At 47.4% G+C, this 16,321-nt stretch overlaps 1 protein-coding gene across 1 annotated transcript; it reads right to left on the bottom strand.

The window, feature by feature from the left end:
• Nucleotides 1-515: 515 nt before the first annotated feature.
• On the bottom strand, nt 516-14,721 carry LOC134057016 (aquaporin-7-like). The gene is made up of 9 exons (XM_062513985.1): nt 14,693-14,721; nt 13,628-13,759; nt 12,005-12,077; nt 9,702-9,827; nt 5,879-6,005; nt 3,849-3,986; nt 3,030-3,148; nt 1,481-1,698; nt 516-675 (listed from the first exon to the last, which is right to left on the bottom strand). Exons 1-9 carry the CDS (start codon nt 14,719-14,721, stop codon nt 516-518), a joined length of 1,122 nt encoding a protein of 373 aa, XP_062369969.1.
• Nucleotides 14,722-16,321: the final 1,600 nt, after the last annotated feature.

The raw sequence follows: 16,321 nt of genomic DNA, 5'->3' as shown, positions 1-16,321 counted from the left end.
GTTTTTCTCTCTTCTGTTCTGTCTTGGTGTTTGTTAGGGTGACAGGCGTGACAAGACCCTTGATTCATCACTGTAGTATCTGCCTCTTACCAAAGAATATTCCAGGTCAGAATTTCTGCATTAATTAACTAAATCATGTTGTATCTGCCACTATTGATGCCTGTATTTTGATGTAAATTTATATATATATGTATATGGAGACTTGTAGCTCTGCTTTGCTTTTCTTCAGAATATGATGATTGATTGGGAGTTGAGTTTTGGATTGGGTTTTATGGGCTTTTGGGGGTTTTTATGTAGATTTTTACACAGGGAGATTGAATAATTTCTTCAGATCACAGTCAGGTCTAGCCCTACACCGGCCTGCTCAGTATCTCAGATACCAAGTTTGTCTGTTTAAGCAGAGTAGGTTTACTGAAATCTAGTCTCTCATCCCTGATCCATCACATGATCCCCATCCACCTGCACAGTGGACAAACAGATGTGCCTTTCTCATGTGTCATCACAGCACGTGGCCATCACAATTTGGAAGTCTCCATGCCTGTCTGTTCTTTCTCATGTTCAGTTTCATGGGCAGGGTGGTTGTGAAAATCAATGCAGAGTTTGTAGATTAAAACACCAGCAAGACATCCCAGAATTGGAGCTGCGACTGGGACCCACCACCAGGAGTGGTCAGCCCTAAAATGAAACACAGAAGAGGCAGCTGGTGAGCCCAACTGGAACCACTGCCCTGCCACCACATCCTGCTGGGACAGGAGTGAGCTGTGTGAGCAGAGGAGTCTGTCCCACTCCAGGCACTAACCCTACAATTGTCTTAGACAAATTCACTGTCCCCCCATTTAACTGCTAGGGGGAAGGTCATTTTCCCCATCAGCATGGAAGGGTGGCTCCACACTGAAGATTTCTTGTTCTCCAAAAGAAATGTGCTGAGTGGTCTTGATGAGTGGGACTCTCAGACAGACGTAGGCATTTTTCTTCCCCATTTCCAATAAAATCTGTGACTCCTCTACCAAGCCCTCAAATACATTTTCTGGGAATTTGTAGAAAACGGGCATGCGGGACAGGAGACTCTGGTAATGATCTCGCCTTAGGAAAAGCCATAACATGACACCATCTTACTAGAGGAAGGCAAGGTTTCATGTTCAAAGTCAGACTCTAAATTTAGGAGACCTGTTCAGCAATCCACTTGCATGCAGGTGAGCTGCATTCTGACTCTCTGCTCACTGCAAAAACCAGCTGGATCTCCAGTGAACAGGCAGAAAATCTGGTGCCTAAACCAAGGTATCTGAGTGTCAAGGTGAGCCCCATGCCAGATAAGTGTACTCCAAATTTTGTGTACATAATGCACAAGGCACCTGTAGCCACAACCCTCTTTGCAGTGACCACTTCATGCAAAGAAAAAAGGCTTCATTACACATTTTATCTTGTGTTTGTCTTCTCCCCTGGCAGGCTAAGCAGAGTAAGAGCAAAATAGGTCACTCACGTGAAGACATCTGTTCCCCAGCCAGCAATTGCTGTGAAGATGCGGGGGGGCAGGTCCCTGGAAGGGTTTATGGCATAGCCTGTGTTCAGCCCCATTCCCAGACCAATGCCCAGGACCAGCATACCCGTGAGCATGGGCTGAATGCCTTTGATGGCTGCATTGTTTTTCTCGTCATGGATGACCAGAACACCCAGGATCAGCATAACTGTTGCTGTAAACTGTGGGAGGAGAAAAGGGAGAAGAACAGGTCAGGAGAGAGAATGGGGAAGATTGAAAGATCCCGCTCAGTAGAGCAGGAGAGACTCCCCAGAATGAAAGAACAGATGAGATTCGTGGTCTGATCAAGGTAGGAGGGACCCAAATATTACTCTCTCCTCACAGGTGGACTGAAAAATATTCTTATCTCAGCAAAAACCTCATCACTAAGACTGATACAAATTTCTCAGCAATGTTGTCTCTATCTTTCAAGTCAGAGCAATGGGTTATTTTAGGTACATTCTAATAGAAGCAGAGCCATAACAAACTGCTCACAAGACAAACCTGATCATCCCTTGAGGAAGTAACATTTTGTACAGCCTGTATCAGATAGCATGTTCTCACCTGGGAAACTGAATTTCCCATCAGTGACTAACTACGTAGCTGGTATTTGTAGATTTGCAGTGCCCAGGACATCAAGAAGCGTATTTTTGATAGAGGTGATGACACCTGTCTCTTTCTGCTTCAGAAAATGCAGCTGGAGAGACTTGAACTGTTTGTACAGACACCAGCAAAAACAGAAACTGCAGCTTTTGTTATGGCACTGTCACTCTTACTAGGTTCCTTGTGCATCAAGGACACTACCTCGTCCACAGGAGCCTGAGGGGATCCACTCCCCACCTCTAAGCTTTTCCACCATCCTCTTCATCATACCCAGGCAGGAGTTTTGTCAGCTCAGTTCAAATCACAGGCTTCCAAAGATTTGTAATGGAAGCTAATCTTCCTTCTCTGGTGTCTCAGTGTCCCACATCCCCTGGAGAATCCCTTTCCTATTTTTGGGCAGCTGAACACTCTGTTGTAAGCTGGGAATTCACTGCACACAGTCTCAATGGATCTGTTCAAGCATAAAGATTCAGTCCATGCTGTGCTCATGTAGAGACAGTCCCAGGCTCTCTGTGCTGGAGAGGGGCAGCCAGCACAGCTGCCAAGGAGCATGGACTGTGTGTACAATCCAAATGGGAAGGAACAGTTCATCGAGAACCCAGAGGAAATGGCTGGTGATACAGCTCAGCTTCTCACTGCTTGCACAGCATGCAAGGAAGGTGTCTGGAGAGCCCCTGGACCAAGCTGTGGAGCAGCCTACATGTATTAGGCTTTAGGCCAAACCCTTTGGGCTTGCCCAGCCACCAAGGTGCCTTGGATCTTACCTTTCAGGTGCCTGCCTGGGTGCTGGCCTTCTTGGTAAAGGAGGAATGTGTCTGTGCATGTAGGGCTGTGGAGACCCGTAGCAGCCCTGAAGCAGCATTTGTAACCACCCACCTTCTCCTAGCACTCCACGGCCATTCCCACTGACCTCTGTGAAGAAAGCTCCCTGCAAGGATACATTGGGAGCAGGGTAAGTAGAGAAGATCATCGCTGTGGCAGTTGGTCCTGACACTGTAAGACTCCCATTGGTGTAGTGATAAATAGCATCTAGGAGAAGTAGGAATTATGGAAGTTAGCACAGCATTCATCTCACAGGACATGCACACAAGTCTACCTGTTGCAGCCAGCACAGACATCAGGGAGAAGGGAGGTAGTAGAGGATGTGATGGAGGTGACACACTCCTCACGTGGCATGATCTCACCAGTACCTGTTACCCACAAACTTTGGTCTGCAGTCACTTCCTTACACCTACCAGCTTCCTATCCCTGCTCCAGGAGCCCAGGATAGCCTGGATGGTCTGGATGCACTGCAAGCCTCCAGCCCTCTGCCCCTCAGAGACTGAGACAACAGTGGTGGTGGGTCCTCTGCTTACAGCACAAAACCCCCAATGGCTGCAAACCTGTGTTCCACAGAGCAGCAGAGTCCCCCCAGAGCTCCAACAGCACCTAATACATGGTAGCTCATGTAAATAAAGCCCCTGCAGACCTGGAAACAAAATGCTGACAAAATGCAGCTACCGCCCTTCTGGTGAAGGCAGGTCTTGGAATTGGGAATGCCCTGAGTAAAAGAAACTGTGGTCTCCAGGAGCTGCATATCGTCCTCAGAGGACCTGCTCTGAATTTGAGCTGTGGTCTATCCCACAAGCCAGGAGCTTGGCCTCCTCACCCATAAATCATGCTGGGTACTGTAAAAGGACATTTTTTGACAAAACTGTGAGTTGACCTCTGACAAAAGACACAAACCTACCATAGTAGACAGCAAAGACTGTGGCTGCTGCTATAAAGGAGCCCAGGAACTGGCCGATTATATATGCTACAAGCGTTGTCCCAGAGATGTTTCCTAAAATGCATTGTGTGATGGTGATGGCAGCATTCAGATGAGCTCCTGCAAAATCACAGAAAAAGAGAGGCCTCAACACTGATGCAGCTGTTTTGGACCGTGTGACATGGTGAGTACCCCATTCCTAGAAACATTCAAGGCCAGGTTGGACGGGGCTCTGAGCAACCTGCTCTAGTTGATGTTTCTGCTCATTGCAGGGTAGTTGGACTGGATGAATTTAAAAGGTCTGTCCCAACCCAAACTGTTCTTTGGTTCTATGCCCCATGCCCTGCAGTAATCACCCAGACACTGACTCAGAACAGCAAGACTCTCTCAGGTCAGGGTCTTACTCCTGCACAGACACAAAATGAGCCTTTCTCTCTTGACAGCTGAATCATGCAGGTCAAAGAGCTCCTAGCTAGTCTTCTAAAAATTTTGTAGACCACAGGCTGCCTCCAGAGACTGGGTCATCTTACCTGTCAGATATAGCTCTCTTAGGATGGCATGAGGTTCCCTATGAGTTTCTCAATGGCCTTTTCCCTACTGACCCCATTAAAAAGAGCCCAAACTTCAGCACATTTTAAGTAGCTACAGGTCGATGAGGACCTCTGTTTTGATGAAACACTTTCTGTGGAGGTTGATATCACAACAGTGCTTTGGAAGACTAAATGGGTCTCAGTCTCGTGCCCTTGGGTGCAAACCATATGTGTTCTCCAGGCCCCCAGGAGGTCCCCAGCAGCCTAAAGAAAATACTTATTTTTCCTGTCTGATAGATATAAACTTTGAGGGTCAGTAAACAATCCAGCCTTCATGACCATCTTATACTCCAGACTCCAAAAGTGGTAAGATGCAAACACCCATCATTTCATCAAAGTGCAGGACAGAGGGAAATGGAAATGCATGCAGCACCTGCTACAATCCAACAGCCACTACTGGAGTGGGGGCAGATCCTTCTTAGACCCTCTGCTCTTTTGTGGGTATGGCCAGCCATTTCAGAGAACCCAAAAAGCACCTTGTGACACAGATGAATCCAAATTACTATGTCAGGAAGATCTGAAGTTTGTTTTGTAACCATACTACTGCTGGCTGAGCTGAGACCCCTTCTGTACTGCCCTCTGCCCTCAATAGATCAGCTCCTCCTCAAGAGTCACTTGGGACTGCAGAACCTGCTTTCCTCAGTCTGCTTTCCCCAGGATGTTTCCATCAGCTCCAAAAGGACAAGAAAATCAAGGGCTGACTGCTCCTGACAGCTCATATGGAAAATTTTTCCTTTCCATGCTAGCCCCAGGTTTGGACTTCTGCCTATTCCAACAATTCAAAAGCAAGGAGTTGCTTTAATTCTCTGCCCATTAGTCCTTAGTGTTCTCTCTTGGTGCAAATGAATGCAGAAATAGCAGAAGGCAAAGGTAATGCTCTTGTCATGTGAGGGATGCCACCCTATGGCCCCAAAACCCCACTTCTGAGTTCCTGTGGGGCATCTGTGCATGGGTGTGTGTGATAAGGAGAAAAATTGCATACCATTCCTTTTGCAACATCAGCCATATGCTCTCCTTTGCAATAAAGTATTTACTTCCCCAAGGGTCATATCAGCAGCAGGTTTTGGGAGCTCCCTGTCTCCTTGGGCCTTGCTGGCATGTCCCAAATGAGGAGCTGCTGAAACCTGGCTCTGCTGGCCACAACAGGAGGGTCTGGCCAAATCTCCTCCCCTCTCCCTGTCCCACTTGCCCTGTCACAGCTCAGAACACAAGTTTGGGGTCAGTATCCTGTACATGTGTTGTGCATGCCTTGTCCCTGGCCTCACCTGCTTTTCTTGCCTGGGGACTCCAGGACTGGCTTTACTGTAGGTGAGGGCACTGCCCATGCCACAACACACCCCTCCACACCCCATTCCTTCTGTCCTCAGTGCACATGGCCTTTATAGGACATGGATACGTCCCATGCCTCACAGTGCTGCTCACCAGATACTCCTCCAGCTGCATAGATGCCCAAGGTAGCACCAATGCCAAATGCCAAATTGATGCTCAGATACTGACCATTGTTTCCTTTTCCCAATATCACTTGTGCCACAGAGGACAAGCCAAAAACCTGCGTAAAAAGCAAGACAGAAAGGAGTGTTAAAAGTATTCTTGTTGCTGTAGAAGACTGGGTTTCTTTGCTATTTTTTCTGCAAAAGTAATGAGCTCCCAAAGACAGGAAGTCTCTTAAGGTGACCATGGTCAGAACACAAAGAGCAACCTTGCCCTGCAAAAATTGAAGTGATGGTTGAGATTGGTGCCCAGCAAACCAAATTGGGCACTCTCATTATGATTGGTTATGGGGAGACAAACCCCAAACACTCACACCAAGAGCTGGGGATCATTCACACAGCCATACTGCACATGACTCTGCCTGAAACCAGGCACATGAACTGGGGGAACATCACTGTGGACCACTAGAAGAAAATGTCCAAATTCTTACTGTCCTTCTTTTCCTGGTCTACAGGTTATTGATTAAATATGTAATTTGGGCAGTACGCCGCTATTTGTCAGACTCAACTCTAATTTGGTGACATTCCAGCAAAAAACAAGAAAGGAAATTCTGTTTTAAATTTTCTGTTCAACACTTATATTTTCAGTTTGGAGACAGCCAAAGTTTCAGTGGGTTTTTTTTTTTGTTTTTGTTTTGTTTTGCTTTTTGGTTTTGGTTTTGGGTTTTTTTGTTTTGTTTTGTTTTTTGTGGAATTTTGTTTGTTTGTTTTGGTTTTTGTTGTTGTTGTTGTTGTTTTAGTTACTGAAGGAGAACCAGGAAAAAAACTAAAGGTTAATACTCTCCAGTAGGAAAACACACATCCAAGACATTGCTCTGTCCTGAAAGAGAGAATTCTTTTTCCTGCTTTTGATGTGGTAAGAGTGGAAAAATCAGTTCTTTGAATGCTCTTACACTGAAATCTGGAGAAGGACAAGGCATCTTTTGAGGTTTCTGCCTCACAAACCACTGAGGGTTTGGCAAGTGTATCCTGTTCTTTGGATAGTGCTGATCTTTATCCAAGGTGACACGTCTTTCAAGGACAATAAAGTCAATGTTCTCCAGTACATAAATTTCTGCTTTGGCTTGTACTGTTTAACTATTTTTTTTTCTAGCTACTCTGCCTGCATCCAAATTTTGTCTCATGTGTCTGCTTCCTCTCATTGCTTTCAGACATCACCCAAATCCCCTGTTCCCTAGAGATGCTGCAATTCTTATCTCTCTTGTAGACATAGACCACACTCTGTGCTCTGTGCAGAGTTACAGCCCCCACAGTGTGAGCCCTTCTTCCTCAGCAAAAGCCCCCAGAAACAGTTTGTGACATCTCCTTAACATCTGCAAGCTACACAAGTCCTGTATATTCATCTCTGATTTTTCCAAAGCCAGATACAAGAGATACAAATATGTAAGGCACAGGTTTTGCAGGAGAGCACACAGGTGCAGAGTGAGGGTTGCAGGGGAGGGAGACATGACTGTGCATGAACAGCTGTACCCTGAAACAACAAGATAGGACACAGAATCTGTTTTTCAACACAGATCAACTCCTGTCTTCCTCCTGTATCCTCACAGTCCCAAAACACAATTTCTTTTAATTCCTTCTTCCCTGGTCCTTGTGCTGCTTGGTCGTACTGCCTGGTTCCTCTTAACCAACATTGCCTGTCCATTAAACTGAGAAGCCCTGGGGTGAGGGTTGTTGTCCAAATGACAGCCATTCAGGCATCCTGGAGGTTCATCCAGGGCATTGCCTGTTGCAGAGGTGCTGCTGTAGAGTCCGGTGTGCTGTATGCTTTGTTCTGATGCTGGGTGCTGCTTGTTTTCAGCCCTTGATGGGGTCCATGTGTAGTGCCCTCCTTGTCTCTCTTCCCTCACAGGGATCAGTGAAGGAAGAGCCAGTGTGAGCTTCAGGCTGCAAAATCTGACTTGAGCTGTCAGAGTGCAAAGTCTCCACCTGTACTGCTTCCCTGCCCAGATGACCCTCAAGTTGTTATCACCTGAGAACTTCTGCCACCAAATAACAGAGAACTGAAAAAGCAAAATAGTTTGCTAAGCTGCTGCAGAGGAGTCATAGATGTCCACACTCAGACTTGCTATGGGTGCAAAACTGCCTGGGAGTGAAATTCAAAGAGCTGTATGTGCAAAATTACGTGATAAAAAGCAGCCATGCTCTGCACAGGCAGCGGTTGCCCTTGGAAATGGGCGCCTTTCTTGGTACAGAGAGCTGTGCCAGAAAATCCCTGTGCTTACACAAATCTTAATCTCTTCCTCTTTAAATCTCCAAGTACAAGTTATTTAGATTATGCCCAGCCTTTAGATTATGCCCTTTGCATGCCAGCCTCTGTACAACCTAAAGTGTCTCAGACTAAATCCAGTGTAGCAAATTGGCACAGAGAGATACTTGACCTTTTCAGAGGGAGGATCTCATTCTGCTGCTCTGTTGATCAAACACTCAGAATCTCTGGTCCCAGTGGGTACTTCACTCCCACCAGCCCCCACAGCGACTGCAAAACCTTCCTAATCCTCTACCCAAACATTTCTGAAGCAGCCCAGGATATCAAACCCACTTAATTATTTCTTTGTGAAACAGATCCCTCAGGCAAGGGGGCAGCTTATGTATTATTTACATAAGCACGGGGGCAGTTTATGTATGACTTACATAAGCACTGTTCGATTGGCAGCAAGAAAAAAGTGAAACCCTGGCATGCTACACACCCTGTAATTTCATTTCCTGATGGTGGGTTGTGGTTCTGGAGAATCTCTGTGGAAAGTTCATTACCCTGGCAGCCCTGAAGATGGATGAACACTGTTTTCATTTTGCAGCAGCTGTCAGTGATAGCAGAGTCTGGGTCTGTTCTCCAGACCTGTTCACAGCCCCACCACCACCCCGCCCCCTCAACTACAGCACACCTCTGGCACAGCAGGAGGAAAAGCCTCCATTCACTTCATGGGATCTTCCAGGGGGTGTGGCACAAGCTTTGTAGACTCTGCTCTTTGATTTCATTCCTAACTCCTTTCTCAGTTTTCTCCTAGAAGTGAACTGGAAGAAGAACAAGTCCAGAGAAGTCCAGTGAAGGAGCTGGGGAAGGGTCCACAGGAGCACAAGTTTGATGAGGAGCAGCTGCAAGAGCTGGGGATGCTCAGCCTGGACAAAAGGAGGCTCAAGGAGAACCTGATCACTCTCTCCAGCTCCCTGACAGGAGGGTGTAGCTGGAGGGGCTGGTCCCCTCTCCCATGTAATAAGTGACAGGGCAAAAGGAAATGGCATCAAATTGTGCCAGAGGAGGATTAGATTGAATATTACAAAAAATCTGTTCACCAGCAGGGTTGTCAAGCATTGGAACAGGCTGGGGCAGGTGGTGGATTTACAGATATTAAAAATATATATAATACCTTGGAGGTATTTAAAAGACATGTAGATGTGGCACTTAGGGACATGGTTTAGTGATGGCCTCCACAGTGCCAGGGTAATGCTTGAACTCTTAGAGGTCTTTCCCAACCTAAATGATTCTGTGATATTTTAATTCTATCCCACCTTCTTCATCTTCTCCCAGCACCCACCTCCATTTCCATGCATTACTTTTTTGCTCCAGAAGGTTTTTGGCAGATGGTCTGCCTCCTGGGAAGCTGTCATCCCACCAATGCAGAGGGGTGAGCAGTAGCAACCAACCTCTGGGCAACCCTGAGGAAGTGGTAGGAGACCACTGACCTTACAAACTGCTGCTTTAAATGGCAGCACACACACACACACACACTCATACACAAGCACAGACCCCTCCTTACCATGAGGATGAATGTTCCCAGTGCTTCTGCCAGCATCTCTCTTATGGTACTGTTACGAATCCTCAACACCTTCTTAATCTTCTCCCACATTGTCTTCCTGGACTCCTTAATGCTGTCTTTGTGCTCCTGTTGTGACGGCACACTTCATTGCACTGAGCCAGGTTACCCTTTGAAACTTGGCACCCTCTCTTCACCCCCAGACACCTTCTCTCCTTTGGTTAAAGATGAACAAGCCAATAGAGCAGCAGCTAGCTTCGAAGTCTTCCTCCCCCACCACCCCCTTCCCTCCCTCCCTCCCTCCCCCATATGCCATCTTATAAAAGCTGTACGGTAGGGATGCAGTATTTCTCTTATGAGGGCATTGGTAACACTGTACCTCTGCCCAGGAGAGCCTAGCCCCAGAACAGTGGACCTGTCAGAAGCTTTGGTGTGCTCCTGAAACCTGTCTTCTTCCTTAACCTTTTCTACAGGAATTGAACAGGAATTTTTGCTGTGTTCTGCACTGTAACCCATTGACTGGTGGTTTGGTAGTGACTTTTTCTAAAATAGATTGGATTTGGATTGTTTGCCTGTGCTATTTGGATGCCTCTTCTGCAGCAAAGCTGCTCTGTCTGGAGATTGTATGCCCTGCTGTCTGCAGCTGGGAAGAGCACAATGAATTGTTTCAGGTAGAAAATTTGCTCTTGTTGAATTCACCTGTGTCTGCAGGTGCCATCACACTCACAGTGAGCCTTGCCACCAGCCACCCTGTCTGTCCTCTCATATAGGGCAAGGAGAAACCAACCTCAGCAATGGTCTCAAGAGATCTTCAGTCTTATCTGGCTGCCAGAGCAGAACCTTTGCTGTCCTGATTTCTCCTTCATCTCCTCATTCCCTCTACCTATCTCCCTGAACACCAGGCACTCTTACCTTTCCACGGTGAAAGGGTTTTAATACTTTCAATTAATCATGGAAAATTTTATATCCACTGAACACTCAAGACCTTTTCCCTTGAGCCTTTTCTGGTTCTTTGCTGGTTTTCTTCACCTTTCTCTCAACCTACTGCAGCTTCTCAGTGTAGCTCTGGAGGGGACAGCTCTGCAGAGGTGTCAGCAGGTGGCCTGATGGGGACATGATGCTCTGCTCATGCTGCCCCTGGCCTTGCCTCCCACTCCTCTACTGCATGGCAGAAGTTCGTGAGCTTTTCTTTCACCCACAGTACACTCAGCAGCTGTATGGAAGAAGCTGGGAAGCTGATTCTCCTCTCTGTTCCACAGATGATTCTATGTCTTGTGGCAGGGAGAGTTTTATGGACTGGGGCAATCCCTCCTCCAGTGACAGATTAACTATTGACCTCAGTGAACACCTGGCTAAATATGCAGTAAATTACTGGTCTGTCTCTGATACTGAGGATCATTTAATTTTGATGGATGATAATCATGTTGCTTGCAAGGGTGTTTCTACAGCATATTTCTGGGAGGGAAGGTTTTTGTCCTGTGGGTCTGTGACCTATGCTGTAGCACAGAATAACCCTTGCTAGGTCACTTCATTCTCTGCCATGCAAATGTTTGTTGGTAGAGCACAAACCACGTGTCCTGTAGCATCAGGTTGGGGTAGTGACAAGACCCTCAAGTTTATTCTGCACATGGTGACTTCCAGCTGGTTTTCAGCTGACTTTACATGTCACCTGAGATCCTCACATCTGCATGTACTGGACATCTCACAGCCTTTCTCAGATGGACAAGGTGTCAGTGGGTCAGTAACACCCACAACTGGCCCTACAACTTTGTTTTTTCTGCTAGACTTCAGGGAGCCTTCCAAGTAGATTCCTTCCCTGTGGGCAAAGAGTGAAGCTGCTGTGTATCTGATAGGCTTTGTCTCCTGCATTCAGGCATCAGCTGTAGGCATCTCAATATTCTGATTCTGTCCATTCGGAAAAATGGACAGGTGCTTTCTGGGAACACTGGGTTCCCATGGATTTGCAGTCTTCTCTGGGAAAAAAGTGATCCCAGTTTGAAACAAAAATCTTTGGTTTGGTGATGACATTTGGTAACAGTTATTACCAATTATTATTGGTGATGATTCCCAACATAACCACCAAACTCCGTAAAACTCCAGCATGTTTCTAAGAGCTTGTCCTTTTATACAGGTCATTCCACAAGATGGCACTGAGACATTAATTTTTCCCTTCAAGATGTTCATAGGGCTCCTCTGTTGACTGATGAAAATGTGAGAGTCCTTTAATTTTGAGGTTCTGCTGGCCATTTTTAGACATTAAGGTGACCTGCTAGTGTCCAAGGACTGTAAAATAATGAAACCATCACCTTTCTGAAGGTCATGCTGGTCTGAGCACCTCTGCTCTGTGAGTACACAAACCCAAAGTGTGTGAGCCTGTGCCTGAGTTTATAAGCAGAGAAAAACAGGCAGCTCCAAAGGGCAATTCTTCCTCACCTAAAATAAGCATCTGAGGCTCAACCTAATGAGTCATTCTAAATACTGGCACTTTCCCTTCAGTGTCTGCACACAGACATGGAGTGATGGGCTCCAACGCACCCCCATGACTGCCAGGTGGGCTGGACTGCCCCTTCTCCCTGCATCCAGATGTGGTGATCTTGAGCAAGTGCAAGCCAAGTGAGTCAGCCAAGGGCTGGATTGCAACTATCTGCTGGTTTCCCAACAGCAATGTGCTCGTACTTGCCGGGTTTCACTTACCCCCAGGGCTGACGAGAATCTCTGGGGTCACTAATTACAGTCCCTTACTGACACACACAGCCATACTGTATCTGCCCTTTGGTGACCTGGCCACTCTCCATTTTAGTGGTAGATGATCATTGCCCAACTCCTTCTGCTGTACCCTGTTACCAGAATTTGCTATTCTGAACATCAGACACTCTCCTCTAATTTTCAGCCAAATTCTGAAAGCCATTTGTCCATGTTCAGCATTAGCCCATCACTGTCATGAGTTAACTTGCTTCTTAGAAGTGCTGTCACTTAAAATGTTCCTATAAGGTTTGTTAGACGAGCATTGGCTGCTCATGCTTAGCTCCATATCACCTCCTGATGTTTGCCTTGATACTCTCACAGGTTGGAACTTCACTCGACAGTGGCCCTACAATAATTTTGCCATGTTTTCCACTGTGCATTAAAGCACTGCCTGCTAAGCCAAACACACTTTCCTCCCCAAGACAGGTGTGCTTTCAGCACTACTAATAAAAATCTCAGTTTGGAAAGGAAAGTTTTGGCATAGTCAAGGTCCACTAACAGTTCTGGTGTTGATGCCCATGGTAATGAAGAGCCAAGAGAATAATGTCCCTGGGTCCTTCAAGAACAGCCCTGGGGAGAATAAATACCCAGACACTCCAAGGCATTTTACAAGGAATAACTTCTCTGACTCAGTTTGATGGTGCATATGTTTCCTCTGCATTCAGGAACTCATTTATCTCTTAATTTGGCTAATCAGCAGGTGGAACATTGCCACTCCATTCTCTTCAGCCCTGCTGATGGAGCATTCTTTCCTCAGAGGCCAAGATGAGCATAAGCAGACTGCTGAGCAGAGGAGCTGCTCACCATGGGCAAAAACAGATGGTTCCTCAATCAGACCAAATGAACAGGGCACCAAAATATCTCCAGCACCCCCCAGGAAGCAAGACCCAGTCAGAGAGATCAAAACAGCATGGTATGACCTTCACCAGGACAGACCCTGTTTGACATAACCTGTAGTGCCTGCTCCCTATGGTTCCACACTCATGGTCTGTCTCCTTTGGTTCCTTATGGATGGCAGGCACCAAACAAGTCTCACACATGCCACATGTCTCTCAGCAGATGTCTTTGCTCTCTGTACTGTCAACCCCTCTCCATTCCCAGGATACTGGCCTCCACAGCCTTTCAGCTCACCCATTCTCCCTTGCCCTGAAGCCAGCCAAAAGTTCATCACCTGCACATCCTACTTGTCCATGGGACAAGGCCTGCTCCAGTCATGATGGGAAAAAATGGGAGGTGGAGGGACAGATGGAGTGATGTAGTGGCTCATGGGTGGGGTCCTGCCTTGGGCACTGCTGCCCTGCCCCAGGCTGCTACAGCTACAGGGCTGCTACAGCTTCAGGGATGCTCAGATGGGGGTAATCCATGAGGTGATGCTGCCAGCAGGACAAGAATTACTTGACTTTGTTTTTAGGGGCAGAGCAGGGCTCTGTGTGATGAGGTTGCCAGGGGTGCCCCTGGCCTCATTGTTGAGCAACAGAGTGAAACCTTCCTGGTCACCAGGAACACATCCACCCCATGCTGGGCCACACTCCTGCCTTGTCTGACTTATCAGACAGGATGAAGTAATTCTTAAATGGAGAAAAGTGTGATGTTTTTTGAGGCACCCACCAGCTTTAATCTGTCAAAAGCCCTGAAAGTCTCCCCTGTCCTCAAATATTTAACAGAGAGTGAGATGGAGGCACAGGAGTAGATCAGGTCATAGAGTTATAGAATGTCAAGGATTAGCAGGGATCTTAAAGAACATCCAGTCCCAATCTGTCCTTGCCATGGTCAGGAACCTCTCCCACTTGACCAGGTTGCTCAAGGCCCTATCCAGCCTGGCTTTGAGTGCTGACAGGGATGGGGTATCCACAGCTTTCCTGGGCAACTTCTTCCAGTATCTCATCACTTTCACAGTAAAGTATTTCTCCTAATATCTAGCTTACCTTTCTCCTCTGTCAATTTGTACCTATTATTCCCTGCCCTATCCCTACAGCTCCTAACCATAGGTCCTCTCTGGCTTCCCTGTGGGCCCCCTCAGGTACTGAAAGGTTCCTATGAGGTCTCCACACAACCTTTTCTTCTCAAGGATGAACAGCCCGTCTTTCCTGTAGAGAAAGTGCTCCACTCTTCTCATCAACTTAGTGGTCCCCTCAGGACTTTCTCTAGCAGTTCCACATCCTTCTCATCTTTGGGGCACCAGAACTGTAAACAGCAGGCATCCCATAAGGTACCATGGGATTTCCCACAAGGTGATGTTGGCTCCTCACCTGCCATCATCCCTCATTTCCATTGCCATCTGGCTCTCCTGACCTGCTCAGGGCCATGCTCCTGCCATACCCCTCTGTGTGAGAGCATCTGCCTGCCTGTGCTGGGACCCTGCTGTGGGGCTGCCCAGGCAGACACCAGCAGACTCTGTGGGTTCAAGTGCTCTCTCTGAGCCTTGAGCTGCCTGCTCTGGTCTGTTTTCAATCCACAGATAAAGTGAAAGCTGGGGAAGCTACAGGGCTCACAGAACATCATCACCCTGGAGATAAGAGCAGCCAGTCTTTCTCCTAGAGAAGAACAAACACATTCTGAAAGGAGAGATTAAAGGGGAAAGGCTGTAGGCTGTGGGAGGAGACACTGGGTCAGGTAGAAGAGGTTTTGAAATTGCAGAGCATGGTGAAGCCAGCACACTGCTCTGAACATTCCCCTGCCTCTGACTGTACCCAGAGACAGCACAATGTGGCTGTGTCCCCCCGGCCAGTTTGCAATGAGTTTGCTCTCATGAACAATGCCACTGACAAAATCCCTTATACTTCATCCCATACTGTCTCTTCTGCCTCATCCTTTCCCCAGACATTCCAGTTTGGAATGCAGGATGTTCTGCAAAACACACGAGACCAGCATCTGCCTGACCAGCGCCAAAAAGCACAAGCTTTAGTTGACATTCACAAAGAACAAAACCAGAGCAGAGCCTGCTGACAGTCACACAGCCATGCCTGCTCCCTCTGATGCTGAGCAAGCAGGGCAAGGTTGAGCCAGTAGTACTTCACACAGTTCTTCACAGCCACCAGTTGCTTAATGGTGTACTACATCCATGTACTCATAGAAGTTATGCCTGTAAGCCTTTCAAGTGATGATGCTAACCCTTCAGACAGACCACCACAGAATCATGGAACATTTTAGCTTGAGGGGGCCTTAAACACCACTTTATTCCAAACCCCTACCTTAGGCAGGGACACCTTCCACTAGACCAAGTTGTTCAGATCCCCATCCAAAACAGCCTTGAGCAATTCCAGGAATGGGGCAGCCACAGCTTCTCTGGGCAACCCATGCCAAGATCTCATGACCCTCTGAGAATTTATTCTAGTCTAAACCTTCCCTCCTTCAATTTAAGGACATTCCCCCTTGTCCTATCACTTCAGACGCTTGTTAAAAGTCCATCTTTTCTGCTGTCTGTTATCCAGACGTTTTGTGGTGTGAGGAACCAGCTGGTGGCACTAATCATTGCCCATATGTGTAATCAGTGAATTACCCAGCTATCTCCCCTGGAACACAGCTGTGCTCTCCCATATCACACCTGCCAGGGGGTGCCTGAAGACCATACAGTATCTGGCATGACTCACAGCAGTGCTGAGCAATGCCTGCCCCGTGAGATCTGTCTCTCCACAGGGGAGGGAAAGGCCAGAATGCAGACGGCTGGGTCAGCTTTCCCAGCCCAGAGGGCTGCTGTTGGCGCGGACGTGAAGGCATCCAGAGGAAACCCCGATAAGCTCTCAGTATCACACCTGTGGGGAGATGCCACAGATTCCTTGCAGGCATGCACACAAACCCCCTCAGACACTGCCCAGCTTCTCCTGGAGCTCCAAGGATCCCCACAGGTATTTCAGTAAGAGTAGAAGTTTCTGCCAGCA

The sequence above is a fragment of the Cinclus cinclus genome, chromosome Z (assembly GCF_963662255.1).
Source record: "Cinclus cinclus chromosome Z, bCinCin1.1, whole genome shotgun sequence".
NCBI lineage: Eukaryota > Metazoa > Chordata > Aves > Passeriformes > Cinclidae > Cinclus > Cinclus cinclus.
The sequence above is the reverse complement of the archived record's forward strand: the minus strand, read 5'-3'. Positions and strand labels throughout refer to the sequence as shown.